The sequence below is a fragment of the Argentina anserina genome, chromosome 6, assembly GCF_933775445.1.
Source record: "Argentina anserina chromosome 6, drPotAnse1.1, whole genome shotgun sequence".
Classification (NCBI taxonomy): domain Eukaryota; kingdom Viridiplantae; phylum Streptophyta; class Magnoliopsida; order Rosales; family Rosaceae; genus Argentina; species Argentina anserina.
In genome coordinates this window covers 23,832,982-23,850,142 of record NC_065877.1, presented here as the reverse complement: position 1 = coordinate 23,850,142, position 17,161 = coordinate 23,832,982, and the positions used below count along the sequence as shown (strand labels likewise).

Here is a 17,161-nt window from a genome sequence, read left to right as displayed (position 1 = left end):
AGAAAGAGGGTTAAGAAGGGTGAAGTGATAGTTTTGGACATAGACACTGATTCTCAATTAGCAGACCCATTCACCAAAGCATTAGCCATATCTTGTTTCCAGAGGCATGTGAAGAACATGGGTGTGTTGGAAGATTTATATGCATGAGCTTAGTGGGAGCTTATATCAATTTAGCTTTGTGGGAGCTTCCAGCAGTTTTTCATTTCAATTCATTTAGTGTAATAGGTTGTTTTTCCAAGTTGTAATTTTTGATTCAATAAACACTTGCTTATTGCAAGATGCTTAATAAAATCTTGAGGTATTTCAGTTCAGACTCTATTTTATATCCTTGAATCTTAAATTTACAGTTATGTGTTATAATCAAATCATTTTTATATAGTTACATATATATATATATATATATATATATATACCAATGTAGTACATAATATCATTCAATAAATCATTTACCATACACTTCAGTTTCAGTTTCACTACAGGTAAATTGTTTTTTGCAAGTTTTGATTGAATTCAAATATTTGCAGGACTGTGAGTTTTTGGTGCATCAGATAGATATAATTACCAAATACATGCTCACCTTATCATTTGGCTTATGTGATATTAGTGTTTGACATTAGTGGTCTCTAATCATCTTGGTTTGTAATCAAACATGGTTCTTGGTTCTATGTTAGATGCTATGTATTGACCAAGCTGTTTTTAAAGTCTATTCGTTACATTTGCTTCAGCGCGCATTTCAGTTGTTAATTGTTCAGTATTGCAGTTTCCTAGCATAAATAGATTATATGAGTCCAGTGGGAGATTGTAAGAACAATATTGGACTTAATATTATCTGTTAGGAATATATTAACTCAGCTGCATTTCATTAATCCAATTAACTTGACGTAGATGAGTTTAACTAGGATTGTAGTAGCTTGTGGAAATTATATCTCTCTACAAGATCAGAGGACTTTAACCAATTAATTATCTGATTAATATACATGTATAATGATAAGATTATATCTCCTATTCTGTTAAGATTACAGCTGATCTAGGACTCCTTATGGGGTGAGTCTCTAGTTCAGAATAGGCCAATATATAAAGAGATAAAGTCCATGTACTCAACATCTCTTATTCCGAGCATTAAGTCGCAGTCCCATTCTGTTGCTTAGTGTTGAGGTACAGAAGACCTTCTCTCTATTACTAATCATTATACTTAGTGTGCAGTTGTTCTATTTCAACATGTTTGGATCTGTTGAAGAAGGTGAAAGGAGAGGGATGGAGTTAGGTATGTTTCTTAGTTCTTCTAAGAATACATTTCTTCTGTACTCATATATATATGTGTTTATGATTCTTGTGGAATGATCTTTATTCAGTATTGTTTGATGCATATAGACTCTGCATCATACCTTTCACAAAACCAACATACAACATGACCCATACAAAACCAAGCCTACTCTTATCTTCCTAGGTCATATTCCTTTTATTACATACCAGCTGCTCTTTTCTCATAAGAAGGGAAGAGCCTATGTTCAGTTCTATACTCCCATTCAAAATAATAATGTAAATTTAAAAAGCATCTAAAGAATTACCTTCAATCATATTTGTTATACTTTGATCTGTTTTTGTTTTGCCTACAGTTTCATAGTGGTATCCATGAATTATTTATCAAACGCGAACAAGAACGGGAACATAAAATGAATTCAATGATAATTAGAGAGAAGAATTATACCAATCGCCTGGGTGATGAGATTCTCAATTCCGACCCGCTGGTAACGGTTACCAGATTTGACTGGTTTGCCTTCGTCATCTGGTTTCGCCACGGCCTTTCCTGAGGACGCAGACACGAACATATTGGGCGAATCAGGCATGGAGTCAGGTAAAGGAGATTCGACAAGATCATGTCGAGAAGCGTCGCGATCGGATGTTAGGGACTTAGCCCTAACTTTGGGACAGAGAGATTGAGATAAGGGAAAGTTGCACAAAATTGGAAACTAATATATATTGATAATTCGTTGCGGCGAAAAGCTTAGCAAACGATATAAATAGCAAGGCACTCCAGTTGTCCCACTACTACTTACAAGATTAGATAACCCTAAGTACAATGATTAACTCAAGATTAACTAAACAACTGAATAAAGAAGCTAACAACTGTCCCAATAGACATCTGGCAAAAGCATGAGCCCAATCAGAGAAGATGGCTAATTCCAACATGTGAATCCACAACATCCCTACCCTCTCCAAAGACAACTTGACCTCAAGTTGTAAAAGGGTGGAGCTTGTAGTTGAAGTTGGGATAACGCTCGATGATGTCATCAGCAGATTCCCAGGTAGCATCCTCAACATTAGTACCCTGCCATTGGATCAACCACTCAGTTGCAGCCCTCTGACCCTTTTTTATCATTCGAGCCTTAAGTACTTGGGTAGGGAACCACTTCTTAGCAATGGTATCAACTATATCCGGCAAGTATGTTTCCACCACAACATTATCCCCAATCTTCTTCTTAAGTAGAGAAACGTGGAACACATTGTGAATACGAGCAGTGGAAGGGAGTTGCAGCTTGTAAGCTACCTCACCAATGCGTGCAAGTACAAGGAAGGGACCATAGTACCTTGTAGCAAGCTTGTGAAAAACAGTGGAGGAGAGTGACTGTTGCTTGTAAGGTTGAAGTCGAAGAAAGACCATATCTTCAACCTCAAAGCTTCTCTCAGTATGCTTGGAGTCATAGTACTTCTTCATTCTTGCCTGGGCTCTGATTAAGTTACTCCGAACTAAAGCCAAAGTCTCATCCCTATCCCTGAGTTGGTCATCAACATCAGCTACTGCAGTGGACCCTGGCACATATGGCTTAACAGTAGGGGGATCATAACCATATAAGGCCTTAAAAGGAGTCACATCAATGGTTGAGTGATGAGCAGTGTTGTACCACCATTCCGCCCATGGCAGAGCTTGAGTCCACTGATGAGGTTTGCTACCAGCGAGGCAGCGACACAACGCAGATATTGCTCAAGTGTTCTGTTTAAGTTCTCAGTCTGCCCGTCAGTTTGTGGGTGATATGCTGAAGATCTGTTCAACTTAGTCCCCTGGAGTTTAAAGAAGGACTCCCAAAAGAGACTCATGAAGATTGTGTCACGATCATAGATGATTGCCTCCGGCAGGCCATGAAGTTTGAACACTTCCTTAACAAAAACCCTTGCTAAAGTTGCCGCCGTGTAGGGATGAGCTAGAGGGATGAAGTGAGCAAATTTTGTAAACTTGTCAATGACCACCCAAATCACGGTGTGACCATGGGAATTGGGAAGTGCTTCAATAAAATCCATGCTTATAACAGTCCAAGCTTGTGAAGGAATGGCAATGGGTTGAAGTAGCCCTGGCGGCTTCAGAGCTTCATAGTGATGTTGTTGGCAAGTGACACAGTTGGCTACAAAACGTTTCACATCATTTAACATCCCAGGCCAAGCAAAATTCTTCTTCAATCTCAAATAAGTGTGGGTCCGACCGGCATGTCCCCCCAACAAGCCGCTATGAAATTCCTCAATCACTTTTGTCCTCCAATTGTCACTCTTGGGAACAAACAACTTTTCCTTGTACAACAACTGAGAATTTACCCACTGATAGTGTTTATGACTAGTAGGATCTTGTTGTAAATCACTTATAATCTTTCCAGCTTCCTCATCTTGATTACAACTAACTTGAATGTCACTAACAAATTGATGTAAAGGCTGAGAAGTACCTGTGAGGACTTGAAGAGTAGGGTAACGAGATAAAGCATCAGAAGCTTGATTAGACTGCCTTGACTTGTAACATATAGAGTAATCATATCCTAATAGCTTCAAAAGCCATTTCTGTTGTGTTGGTGTGGTGATTCTTTGTTCCAAGAAGTACTCCAATGTATTGTGATAAGTGAATATGGTGAAATGATGTCCCAATAGGTAGTGTCTCCAGTGATTAACCGTGGTTACCACTGCAAGCATTTCCTTGTCATAAACGGACATGACAAGGTACCGCTGAGACAAGGCCTTACTCATGAATGCAATGGGATGACCCTCCTGCATTATAACTGCCCCTATACCCTGATCCGAGGCGTCACACTCTAGGGAAAAGTCCTTGGTAAAATCCGGAATAGCTAGCACTGGAGTGGATGTCAAAGCATCCTTGAGCTTGTTGAAAGCCACAACTGCCTTGTCATTCCAATCAAAATTGTTCTTCTTCAACAGATTGGTGAGAGGCTTAGCAATGATGCCAAAACCTTGCACATACTTGCGGTAGTACCCTGCCAATCCTAAGAACCCACGCAATTCTTTCACTGTCTTCGGCTTGGGCCACTTAGAGATGCACGCAATCTTTGATGGGTCAACAACCACTCCTTCCTTGCTCATGACATGGCCAAGATACTCCACCTGTGAAGTGCCAAATTTGCACTTGCTCTCCTTAACAAACAAAGAGTGCTGCAACAATTTCTTGAAAACCAACTCCAAATGCAACAAATGAGTGGTGAGGTCAGGACTATAGATGAGGATATCGTCAAAGAACACAATGACTCCCTTCCTCAACATATCTCGAAGAACATCATTTAACACACACTGAAATGTAGAAGGGGCGTTTGATAAACCAAATGGCATCACTAAGAATTTGTAATGTCCCGTGGCAGTTCGAAAAGCAGTTTTTGGGATATCAGCTTCAGCCATTCGGATTTGATGATATCCTGCTCGAAGATCAAGCTTCGTGAAAATAGTTGCTCCATGTACCTCATCTAGAAGTTCATCCATGATTGGAATTGGATACTTGTCTTTCACTGTAACCTTATTAAGAGCCCTGTAGTCAACACATAAGCGCCATGCACCATCTTTTTTCTTCACCAAGAGGACTGGAGAAGAATATGGACTAGTACTTGGTCGAACAACACCATTACCTAACAGGTCTTGCACAATACACTCTATCTCAGCCTTTTGGAATTGAGGGTACCTATATGGCCTAACATTAACTGGTGGCGTGTTTGGGAGAAGTTCGATGTGGTGGTCATTTGGTCTAATTGGTGGGAGTTGCGTTGGTGTGGCAAAAATGGAGCTATACTTGTGTTTCAATTGTTGGATGGCTGGGTGAGTTGTAGGACATGGAGAAATTGTGGTGGTGTTCATTGGTTTAGGGGAAGGAGTGATTTGCAACAAAATAGCCTCACTTTCTTTCTTCAAAAGCTTGGTCATCACTTTACAACTCACCACTGTGGAAAGGGTCTCAGTTTGACCTTGCAAGCTGTGTAAAACCCCTTGTTGTATGAAGCACATTCGCATGGTATCAAATTCGCAAAGGATATCTCCCAAAGTTTTAAGCCACACAACTCCTAGGACCACCTCACAGCTAGAAAGATGAAGCACATAGTAATTAGCATAAAAGGTATATTGTTGTAATTGCAATTCAACTCTTACCATCGCCTTAGTGTACAACACTTTTCCCCCAGCTAAACGCACACGCAAGGGCTTGATTGGAGTGAGAGTGTGCTTTGAAGCTTGTAACACCGCAGTGTGTATAAAATTATGTGATGCTCCCGAGTCGATAAGGACATGAACTTGTCTTCCCCCCAGGGTGCCCTTGAGCTGCATAGTGGAACTAGAATCATCCCCCATTGCCTGTAACTCAATCTCAAACTCTCTTGCCTCCTCCTCCTGATGTTCATTCTCTACCCCTTCCTGTGGTTGCAAATCCAAGAGTGGTGGTTGTACCATCTCATCTGGAACCACTTCCATGGTCATCAAACCACGCCCACGGCGACAATTATGACTTGTCATATACTGCTCATCACAAAATAGGCATTGTCCCCTTGCCCTTCGTTCATCGTACTCAGTTTGAGTGAGACGCCTATGTCCACCCCCGTTGGCAACACCGTGTTGCGACTGAGCTCGTGGGGCAGGAGGCTCGGCGGCTCGAACTGGAGCAGCCACTGGTTGTTGTGCCAGCACTCGAGCTTGGTGAAATGGTTGTTGACGAGGTTGGTAAGCTGTGCGAGCTGCAGCTCGGGTTCGCACCTCCATTCCCTCATAAATCTTGGCCAACTCACAAGCATCATAAAGTGATATTGGTCTCTGAGCTCTTACATATGCTTGGAGAGTATCCTTCAACCCCCCAATGAAGAACGACAACAAAGCTTGGGGTGTAAAGCCAGGTGCTCGACGAGCTAAACGTGTGAATTGGTCCATAAAATCCTCAACTGTTCCTGTCTGCGACAAACGAGCCAAAGTAGCCTGATAATCCACCAGTGAGTGAGCATTGAACTCACGCATTAAGAGATCAGCCAAGCCTTCCATGGTTGCAGGAAACTCATGCCTGAACAAAAACTACCTATCAGCTGCCTTGTCCACCAGATGTAGAGATGCAATAGATAGCTTTCGATCTTCGGGTATGCTGTAGAAATCGAAGTATTGGTCAACTCGATTCAACCACTCCACAAGGTCACCACCACCAAATTGGTTCAACTCCAACTTAATCTGCCTCATAGAAGGAAGAAAAAGGTCATGGATTTCAAGGTGAGGTTAGTGATATAAGTTGTAAGGCATAGATTGAGATTGAAGTGTTTGCTGTGCATTGGGATAGGTCGAGGTTGTGGTGGAGTATAGAGGAGGGGTGGGGTAGGTAGGTTGTTGTTGCACTGTATTCATTGTGTGGTATGGGTTTAGAATAGGGAACTGTTGTTGATGCTGAGAGTTCATGGGTGTGGGGTTATAAGCACCAGTGTAGTGCATGGAATAAGGGTCAGATGGTGGGTAAGAAGGCATCATGGGAACTGGACCCATGTTGAGGTTAAAAGGTTGTGGTCCGAAATTTGAGTGTTGGAAAAACTGGGTAGATGGTTGAGTCACATCTAGTGAGACCTGCTGGGTCATGGCAGGAGCCATGTTCTTCCCTGAGCTCAAGTCACCTTTCTCCATCACCTGCTTACCTAGATCCACACGAGCACATGGTGTAGCAGCTGTGAGGCCAAATGGTACTGTAGTCACGCTCGTGGGTACGTCAGAGACAAACCCTAACAACACCTCACTGTCGGCAAGGCTCCGTTGAGGTAGTGATGGTCGCTGCGAGACCCCAGAGGTGGTACCTCCAAGTCCAAAGCTGTAGACATACCATTTGTAGAACATGACGCCTCTAGGCGTGTTGCTAGGGCAGGGGTATGCAACGGAGAAGGCAAATTGCCAAAGCGCAGAGCAGAATTTTCCGTTGGAGCCACTGGCCCCTCGCGCTCCATGAGGCGACGAAAACCTTCCGCCATCTCAGCTCTCATCGACACCATCTCTTCTTGGTGTTGAACCAGAGAAGTACTCAAAGCAGTAATATGAGCAGCACTCTCGGCCAGTTTCGCCTCCATATTATCCTTGTGTACTTGAAGCTCAAACTCCAGGTCCGTGAGCTCATGAACTTGAGCTCTCTTGTTTCTGGCCATGGCGGCCCGCCGTTCGAAAAGGCTCTGATAACCACTTGTTAGGGACTTAGCCCTAATTTTGGGACAAAGAGATTGAGATGAGGGAAAGTTGCACAAAATTGGAAACTAGAATATATTGATAATTCGTTGCGGCAAAAAGCCTAGCAAACGATATAAATAGCAAGGCACTCCAATTGTCCCACTACTGCTTACAAGATTAGATAATCCTAAGTACAATGATTAACTCAAGATTAACTAAACAGCTGATTAAAGAAGCTAACAGCTATCCCAATAGACATCTGGCAAAAGCAGGACCCTAATTAGAAAAGATGGCTAAGTCCAACATGTGAATCCACAACATCGGACGGCGAATTTATCTACAAAATAGTAGTAGTCGCAGATAGGGTTCTAACTTGGGCCGGCCCTTGGTTTTATGTAGACCTTCAAAATATTATTTGTTTGCACGGTTCAGACTCGATCTAGTGCATATTCTCACCAACAACCAGTAGACCAGTATGAAAAGCATAAAACTCTTTAGAGAGTCATACTATTTTGGAGTGCATGTTTAGGTTTGTACGACGACAACTTTCAGATTCGGCGGGACTGGTGATCTTGGGATCTCGATTGGCAGGCCATCGGCTTACAGTTCCGGCTGGGAGGGATTCGATGTCGTTGAGTGGTAGCCGGCTGGCGGTTACGGTGGATCTCTTTTATGAAAAACGTCATGAACTGTGTGGAGCTTGTGGTCTGCTAGGTCTTTTTGTTTTTGGTTAAACTGTGGTCTGCTAGGTCATGGAGGAGGAATCTGCGATAATCAGATGACGGAGATGCTGGAGGCCTCAGGGCTGATGCGTCGTGTCGGGAGGAGGCCGGAGTCGATTTTCTGGGGTGGTGAACGCCGCGGTGATGCAGGTGGAGCTGGAGCTGATCCGGTTGCGGATGCTGAGTTGGTGAAAGGAGCTCCAGTGGAGGTATAGGAGGAGGTGGAGACGGAGCACGGCGGCGCGCAATGGACTCAGAACCGCCCGACTTTTTCGGCGGGAACACTTGGGTCAACTGTGGTTGTGACTAGGACTTTGACTGGGGATGATAGTCTTGATGAGCCTTATATTGGGCTTGGAATCGAGGAGGAAGATGCCGGTTAAGATAAAAATTGAAATTCAGTTGTTATATTTTACACTAGAACTATAATTTATTTTTTTAATTTATAAACATATAAACTCGACGTAAGGAATTTAGCAAAGGAAGGTCTCTGCTTCTTGTACCTCAAACCATCTTTATCATCTCAAGATTCTCCAAACTCATTAGTCAAATGGTGAACATCATCTTTAATTCATTCTTCCATTTTCATAATGCAAGTCAAATTTTGCATGGTTCAAACAATAACCTCATTCTTAGAAGTTGGAACTCTACGAGTCCGCTCAAACACCATCCATATGCATATTTGGAGGAGATAGACTCTCAACTTTCGAAGGTGATATGGTTCTGTCGGGCTTAGATCATCATATTCCAAGATTCCCCATTTCTGCTTACCTCACTTTCCTCATCTGCAATTTGCAATTTCCTGGCAACCGGGCCATCTGAAAGGTACAGAGTCAGATTCCCAGAATCCGATTTTCCGACAAAAACCAAATCCACGCTGTCATTTTGTAAGGCTCCGAGTTTGTAGCAAACTCAATGAAAGCTAGAGTCTTTATGAATCCCCTGTTTCTGAGTACCAACTGAAATAAATAAACTAATCCAACCCCAACATTGTAAGCGTAGTCCTCGGAGATTCCACATTCCCTCCAAAACTATAATGATAGTTTACTTCTTTCCTAATCCAGGTTTCTCACTTCAACCTGGGTTTCTCTGGTTTTACTCTTGTTTGAATTTAGATAAAAACAAGGAAGCTTTTGATTAATTCACCCAAAAGGACAAGACAAAACAGAAGTGAAAATAAACTTTGGTAATAATGAGACAAAAGCAAGTCAAAGATAGGAGGCACCAAAAAGAGCTGTACCTGTATTCTGAAAGTAGACAAATAAAGAGAGGAGAGAAAGGAAGAAAGGAAAAGCCTTTGCTCTTTATTTCTCTTTGCCTCATCTTTCTTCAATTCAGGAGGAGGAGGAGGGTGTACAATAATTTAATATACATAAATACAGAAAATTGGGGTTGTTGGGTTTGAGGCGTTACTCACTTCGTTAAAATTTGTTGTCAAACGTTGGAGACTTGGAGAGGTGAAGCTTTCTGGGTAGGTGGAGGTCTTATCCTTTGCAAAGCATAAAAACAAAAGGCTTTTAGTCTCTGTGTGGGGAAGTTTCAGAGTTTTGGGGTCCAATTCTGAGCTGGGTTGAAGCTTTTTTCTTTTCTGGGTGAGGTGAGAGAGATGGGTTCCTATGGAAAACTTGCAAAGAGGGCTGTGGAGACTGATATGCCGGTCATGGTTCAGGTATTACGCCAAAACTCCAACTGGGTTTTTGTCAAATGATGTGAATTTTATTCTGTTTTGAGGATCAAGTGTTGTGTGATTGTGTGGGTTGTAATAGATGGAGTTTGTGTGGTGAAACATGGGAGTTTTGGTTTTGCAGATACAACAATTGATCCGAGGTGCCAAAAATGCTGTGTCACTGGCTCAGGTGTGTCTCAATTGATTCAAGGTTCTGTTTTGTTTTATGGTTATTGTTATAAGTCATGAAGCATATAACCATTTGAGAAATGAGAAAGCTTTGTTTATTTGGGCCTTTTCTGGTAAATGTGTTATTTGGTTGTGCCATTGAGATTTGAGACAAATGCGTACACTTTAGTTGTGGGAAAATGAGATTGATCTACTTCGTTCGTTGATAGTGAGGAGCTTGAGGGTTTTTTTTGGTACTTCTGGTTTTGAAAGGGGTGGTCCTTTTTCTGATTGCTGGATTGTTTACTTCGTATGAAATGATGTTGGAATGGATAGTCTTTAACACGTTCCACAAGTTTTTCCATTCGACTGGTACTTCTAATCCCTGCTGTTACATTATATCTATTCCTTGGATCTTAGTTATATTTGGCTAACAGCTTTGTTGATCTTTGGATGCAACGTGCTTTAGGGAGTAGTTCATTGGCAACCACCCAAACGGGCATTAGATAAGGTGAAGGAACTTGTATGGGAGCCTTCAGTTAGTCGTTATGGTGCTGATGAAGGTATACCTGAACTCAGGGAGGCATTGGTAAAAAAGGTAACCTTAGAAGTCATTGTATTATTTGTCCTAATGGTGATCCAATTTTAATTTATTTGACACTTGGTAGATTGAGCACTTGAAATGCTTCGTTTTGCCGTTCAAAGTTGTATCTTTGATTGAATAATGTAGTCAAATTGCCACTTTATATGATTGAGAACGTTAAGTTAAGAACTATAAGCTGCTCAAGTTCAGATTTATCATGTTCTTTAAATGTCTTCTTCTATCTGGAATCATGATAGTGGGCTAACAAGACATTTAGAATGAAATCAGTTATTTCAATATGAGATCAGAATGCTGTGAACAGTACCCCCGCATCAACACTCATCTAAATTTTCTTATTTCAGAGTTTTCTCTGTTTGATTGGTTGAGTAGTCTCAAGAATCCTAAAGCAATGCATTCGATCTTTAGTTCATCCAATCTTGCATACAACATTTACATGGTCCTGTGCTATCTTTTGTGTCATTTGAATATTTAAATGTATGAGATTACTTAAGATTGTTGTTTTTTCAGTTTATCTGATACTCTGAGAGCAACATTTTACTTTAAGTCCATGCAAACATATTCGTTATATATTTATATTTTATCTATGTTGCAGTTGCAACAGGAAAACAAGTTGTGCAAATCTTCGGTTATGGTTACTGCAGGGGCAAATCAGGTGAGTATCAGTGCGTGAGTATTTATTTGTTTTGTATCTGTGGAAAGTACCAAAAGCCTAAAAACAGAGTGCGGCAAATGGTCTACTTTATAATTTTGAGCTACTTAGGAACAGAAATCACTAGAAAGATTGATTCCCGATACAATAAGTGATTAAAAAACTGTTGAGATAAAAATTAACTTTTTTACTAGAACAAATTAGTATGTTAACAGGGAATTTTTATTCTGTTACATGTTGCATCGATGTTATTTCTGATACAAAAAGAAATTTAATGAATCAAATGTGATATAATAAATTAGTTACTCATCCCCTTTCAGTATAATTAATAGAAGTCATACAATTTTTGAAAGTAAATCTCTCTAGTTGCAGAGCACTGAGTTTCAAAAATTTCAATGCAGGCATTTGTGAACCTTGTTCTTACATTGTGTGATGCTGGAGACTCCGTGGTCATGTTTGCACCATACTACTTCAATGCCTACATGGCCTTCCAGATGACTGGAGTTACTAATATACTAGTGGGTCCTGGTCAGCCAAATACACTTTACCCAGATGCAGGTGAGAAGCTTCATGACCTTCTAATTGCGTAACAACATAAAGAAACATTAAATTTCTGAACTTCCATTTGATAAATTTCTTCCTGAACCTAGATACAAGTATAACTTGCTATGTTAGACAGGATAGTCTGGTTTGTTAGGTCTATAAGCAGTCAAAGGCTTGTTATCTCAGTTGCTAAATAAGAATATGCCACCTTAAGCTTATAATGGGAGAATTAGTTCATTCCAACAGTTCAACTTGGACATGCTAAAGGCATATAAATGTTGTATCTTCTGTATGGGGTCCTTGGGCTCTTGTATAATATCTAATAAAGTAAAAGGGTGTTCAAGGGGAGGAAGAAATTCTCCTGCAAATAATTTGGAGAGTTTTTTTTCGAGTCTACAGACAAATGTTATTGACCTGATACCTTTTACTGAATTTTTCTTCTTGTCATTATGCTATTTACTTAACTTTCAGACTGGTTGGAGAAAACACTGTCGGAAACAAAACCAACCCCAAAACTTGTCACAGTTGTTAATCCTGGCAACCCATCTGGAACCTATATACCGGAACGTCTTCTTAAGGTCTCTCTCTCTCTCTCTATATATATATATATATATATCTCCCCACACACGCGCACACATAATATAAAATTACACACACACACAGATGTATGTATGTATGTATGTGTATAAGATGACTAATAGTATTTCTGTCTTTCTCATCACAAAAAGCTTCCGTAGTGATGGATACTAATGTATGTGCCTTTTGGTAATTGATCTCTATGAGTAAACTGTTTAGTTTCTGATAATCATTCTGAAAGTTTTTTCTTTTCCTCTTTGCGAGTAGAGGATTTCAGACATTTGCAGAGAGGCTGGATCATGGCTTGTTGTGGACAATACGTATGAGTAAGTTTTAAAGTTTTTATTTCTAATGTTGGAATATTATGTTGGTGTATGATCTGATGAGATTGATACGTTGTTAAGTTGTCGCTTCACACACAAATTATGTTGTGTATACCCTCTTAGATGGAATATATAGTTACCACTCAAAAAGCAAATTTCTCCTCATTGTTGAGGTTCAAAAATGTTTCCACCTTTTTTGAATAGTTATTATCGTAGTTGGCATTTGCTCCTGCTTAGGTCACTGTAAAAAAGAATCCTATGACCTATAGCTTGAGTGAGTGCGCTAATCTAAAGACCAATGGTGAATATGTTTTAAGGGATTCTATTATCACTTATATGCCATGTTCATCTCAAAGGGAACCTACATAACCAATCTTGAGAGCATGGCAAATAATTTTATCAGCTTGTATCTGATTTCCATCTGCTTTGATTCAAGAACATACCTCGAATGTTTGCCTCTGAGGCATTACTAGTCAAATCACTCAAATGTGATTTCTAAAGTTTGAAATTGTAGGTATTTCATGTATGATGGATTAAAACATTCTTGTGTGGAGGGAAATCACATTGTCAACATCTTTTCCTTCTCAAAAGCTTATGGGATGATGGGATGGCGAGTTGGCTATGTAAGGATTACTTTTCATTTTGTGAATCTTAATTAATAAATCTGATGCGCATGCAAATATGAAATGTTTTACTTATTAAGTAGTATAAGTTTGCATGATATACTAATAAACTGCGCCATAAAGCTTTGTTTGATTTGATCTGAAGGGACCATATATAAGTTAAGATTGTTGTCTGAACTGAATATTTCATGAATTTGATATTGAAATGGTTATGTAGCTAATAACATACATAAGTAATCATTTGAAATTTATGCAGATAGCATACCCATCCGAAGCAGATGGCTTTGGTACACAACTACTCAAAGTTCAAGATAACATTCCTATCTGTGCTTCAATACTTTCCCAACATCTTGCCCTGTACTCATTAGAAATAGGATCTGAATGGGTTGTTGAACGAGTGAAAGGTCTTGTCAAGAACAGAGAAATTGTCTTAGAAGCTCTCTCCCCACTAGGACAAGAGTATGTTAAAGGTGGAGAAGGTGCTATATATCTGTGGGCGAAGCTTCCTGACAAATATGTCAATGACTTTGAAGTTGTTCACTGGCTTGCTCACAGGCATGGGGTGGTTGTGATTCCCGGAAGCGCATGTGGGTGCCCCGGAAATGTGAGAATATCCTTCGGTGGATTGATAGAGGATGACTGCAAAGATGCTGCAGAGAGGCTGAGGAAAGGGTTGGAAGAATTAGTGAAAGATGGAATGGTCCAGTAGCTTTAATTTTTACATTGATTAAAGTTATTCAACTATACAAATTTGCAGCTACTTCACAATAATTGGGGGTTCTTTTATCTGTCAGCAAAACAAATAGGTTAATTTGGTGATGTATATCCAAAAAGGCAGTTCTTAGTCCCAAAATGTCTCTGTTTCTGTTATCATAGCCATTGATAATGAAACTACATGCTTCAGCGTTCAAATAGACATTGATAATAACAGCCAATTTGCTACCCTAGCTTTTATGTTAGTCAATTGACTACCTAAACTATTTCTGCCAATTTGCTTGCTACCCTAAGCATTGATTTTCCCAATTTGGTACCCTAGCCTAATTGATAACATCTTGACATGTCAATTTGTCAATTCACCGAAGCAAACAACTAAATTTGAAAATTTAGTTAATCAAAATGTATAATTTCAAAAACCCTAAAATAGTGATTTGATTCAAGGTTAGAAAAATAACTGACAAAAATACCCAAGGTAGCAAATTGCCCAGTTTTCGAAAGGTAAGATAGCAAATTGACATTAAGGTAAAAAGTAGTGTAATAAATTGGCAATTATGACTAGTTTTATCTCTGCTTATTTGTCTTTGAGCATATGATATTATCTGCAGCATATCTATATTGAAAATGAACTCAATTTGCCTCTAACTACATGCAAATATGAGACTTGTTGTGTAATCTTCTCTTCTGCACTCAGAAGAAATCAACGTTTGTGAATTCTCATTGGATTGATAGACTCTCACTTGTTTATAGACATCAGCCTCTTAATCATTAGACAAAAAAAATTAAATGAATTTTATAGTCACCTCGAATCAGATTGTTGCCTCTGGTTATATTTTTCCGAGTTTGATATACATTGTGATATTTGCGAATCAAGTCCCTAGAATGAGACGTTCATATATATATTTTTGTTGTTACTCACATATTATAATATCTCAGTGTTTCAGGATGAAATAATTGTGTATTATTGAATGATATGGGGGCCTATATATAGGCATTACAAAACCACAATCCCGTAGGATTCGGAGTCCTAATCTATTACGAAGATGCTAATCTATCTCCTAATAGGAAACCTATTAGTCTAAGACACACACAATGGTAGAATAGTAATTCTCCCGGAACACTCCCCCTTGTGTCGCATGCCTAGGTTGCATGGTTCACACATTGTTGCCTCGGTAAAAACCTTGTCAAGCAAAATAAAAACCTCTTGGGTAAAAACAAAAGCTTGATCAAAGGGAAAAAGAGCACAACGCACCGTCTACATTTGATAGCATCATGTGAGGTAGACTCCCCCTAAAGTCTAAGAAACAACTCCCCATGATTAGTGTCATAATCATGGAGTACAAAGAACAAAGTATACAACGTTCATTACATGCTTCTCAAACGTAGTCTTGGGCTAATGATTAATCATTAATCTAGCCACACATCCTTAGATCATACATGCTATACTTAGCCAAACTTAGATCTTAGGAAACAAGATTGCATAACAACTCAAAACAAGAGTTTGCAATGAAAATCAGATTCTCGGGTAGAATGACCTTCACTCACTTAAACAGCCATAACTTCTTCGTCAAAATAGGTATCAGCGAACCGTAAAATGTTCTAAAAGTAGACACCCGTGGCTTTCCAGTGACATAAGGTTCACAACCTAATCCGATCGGAGCAGTTCCAGTGCTCTGTCGAAGTTGACTGACTTGCAAATTTCCGGATAAAACTGTCCTACTTTGCTAAAACGGCCATAACTCACTCAATACGATAGCTATGAATAAATGATTGGTGTCCTTGGAAAATAGACACATGGGCCTTTCCAACGGTACTAATTTCACCATATTTCATCGAGCGAGCTGTCTTGTAGGTCTCGATGAAGTTGACCTACGAAACTGGATAGATTTTGATTTGCCACATTCAATGTGTCTTTCGCAAAAAGAATGGGGGAATAGACCAATGAAGGACTGATTTTGGTCCGAGATGGAACCGTACGCATCCTCTATGCTACCAGTGTCGACTACTACACCAAGGCGTACGTTGATATTGCTGGAGCTGCTGGCGGCGTTGGTGTGGATAGGATTTGTGTTGGTTCACCAAGTGTAGAACTAAACCCATGTCAATGGAGCAATGCAAGTCTAATGACGATGCATAGGCGCATAGTTAATCACATCATAATGAAAGCAATAGTGTCCCAACAACACTTACATATATGAATCTATTGCTCATTGAATCTCTTCATCATCTATACTTAGACGGAATAGAGAATCAAGAATTAGCTTTCATATGAACACATATGGGTATGAGTTCTTGCAACCGATTGTACTACGTTCTCTCGAACGTCGCAATCTGATTACATAAGCTCTTCGTGGTCTGGAGGCATTTAAAGTCCCTCAGGCACTCTCATATCTGCGTCAAGATCCCTTTACAGATATTCTATGACCACTATCATATGCTGCAAATCAGTTTTCATGGACACTACTACTGATCAAGTAGCGGAAAGCAATTATGTCCATAACGAGAGAATATAACTCATCGTAGTCAATACTAGGGTAATGAGACAATCTTTGCGCCATAAGTCCTGCATATATCGCATGACTTCATCTTTCTCATTACACTTACGAACAACGACCAACATAACAAGTCTAGTTCAGCCTGTATTGATTCTTTCAACTTCGGTCAAGTTGCTCATCGTTGATACTTAAAACGGAATAAGAGCATAAGCGAATACATCATCAATCATGGGAGATCAATCCATTAAACACATGTGCGCGCTGTATACGATCAATTTGTGAGAATTCTATTCTTCTCTAACATCAACAAAAGGAGTATGTAGAGTCCCACAGAAACTTAGTTGATACACATGTTTAGAGAATATCTCTTGATGATGGGCGAAATACTTGTGCATACGCATCTCGCTTCTTTCTGGTTTTGATTCCAGAGAATAATGGTCTCCCTCTCATCTAGGTAGGAACCAAGACCGAAGCTATGACCCTTACTAGTCCATCTTTGTGTTTGCCGCCCTTGTTTTGTGGTGCAATACCACGGGCGCCGACAACACCACATCGTACGATGGTGCCATCACCGGCTTCCTTCCCACTGTCAGGGATGGTGCCAACGGTGCTAGGACCAGGTCATATGAAATTCTCTCATATTCTGAGAG

At 40.0% G+C, this 17,161-nt stretch overlaps 1 protein-coding gene across 1 annotated transcript; it reads left to right on the top strand.

Annotated features, from left to right (window-relative positions):
• The first annotated feature begins 9,428 nt into the window (after positions 1–9,428).
• On the top strand, positions 9,429–14,244 carry LOC126801265 (aromatic aminotransferase ISS1). The gene is made up of 9 exons (XM_050528772.1): positions 9,429–9,819; positions 9,959–10,006; positions 10,454–10,582; positions 11,181–11,240; positions 11,639–11,795; positions 12,252–12,358; positions 12,624–12,682; positions 13,194–13,302; positions 13,559–14,244. The coding sequence occupies exons 1-9, from the start codon at positions 9,757–9,759 to the stop codon at positions 14,009–14,011; spliced, it is 1,185 nt and encodes a 394-aa protein (XP_050384729.1). The 5' UTR covers positions 9,429–9,756; the 3' UTR covers positions 14,012–14,244.
• Positions 14,245–17,161: the final 2,917 nt, after the last annotated feature.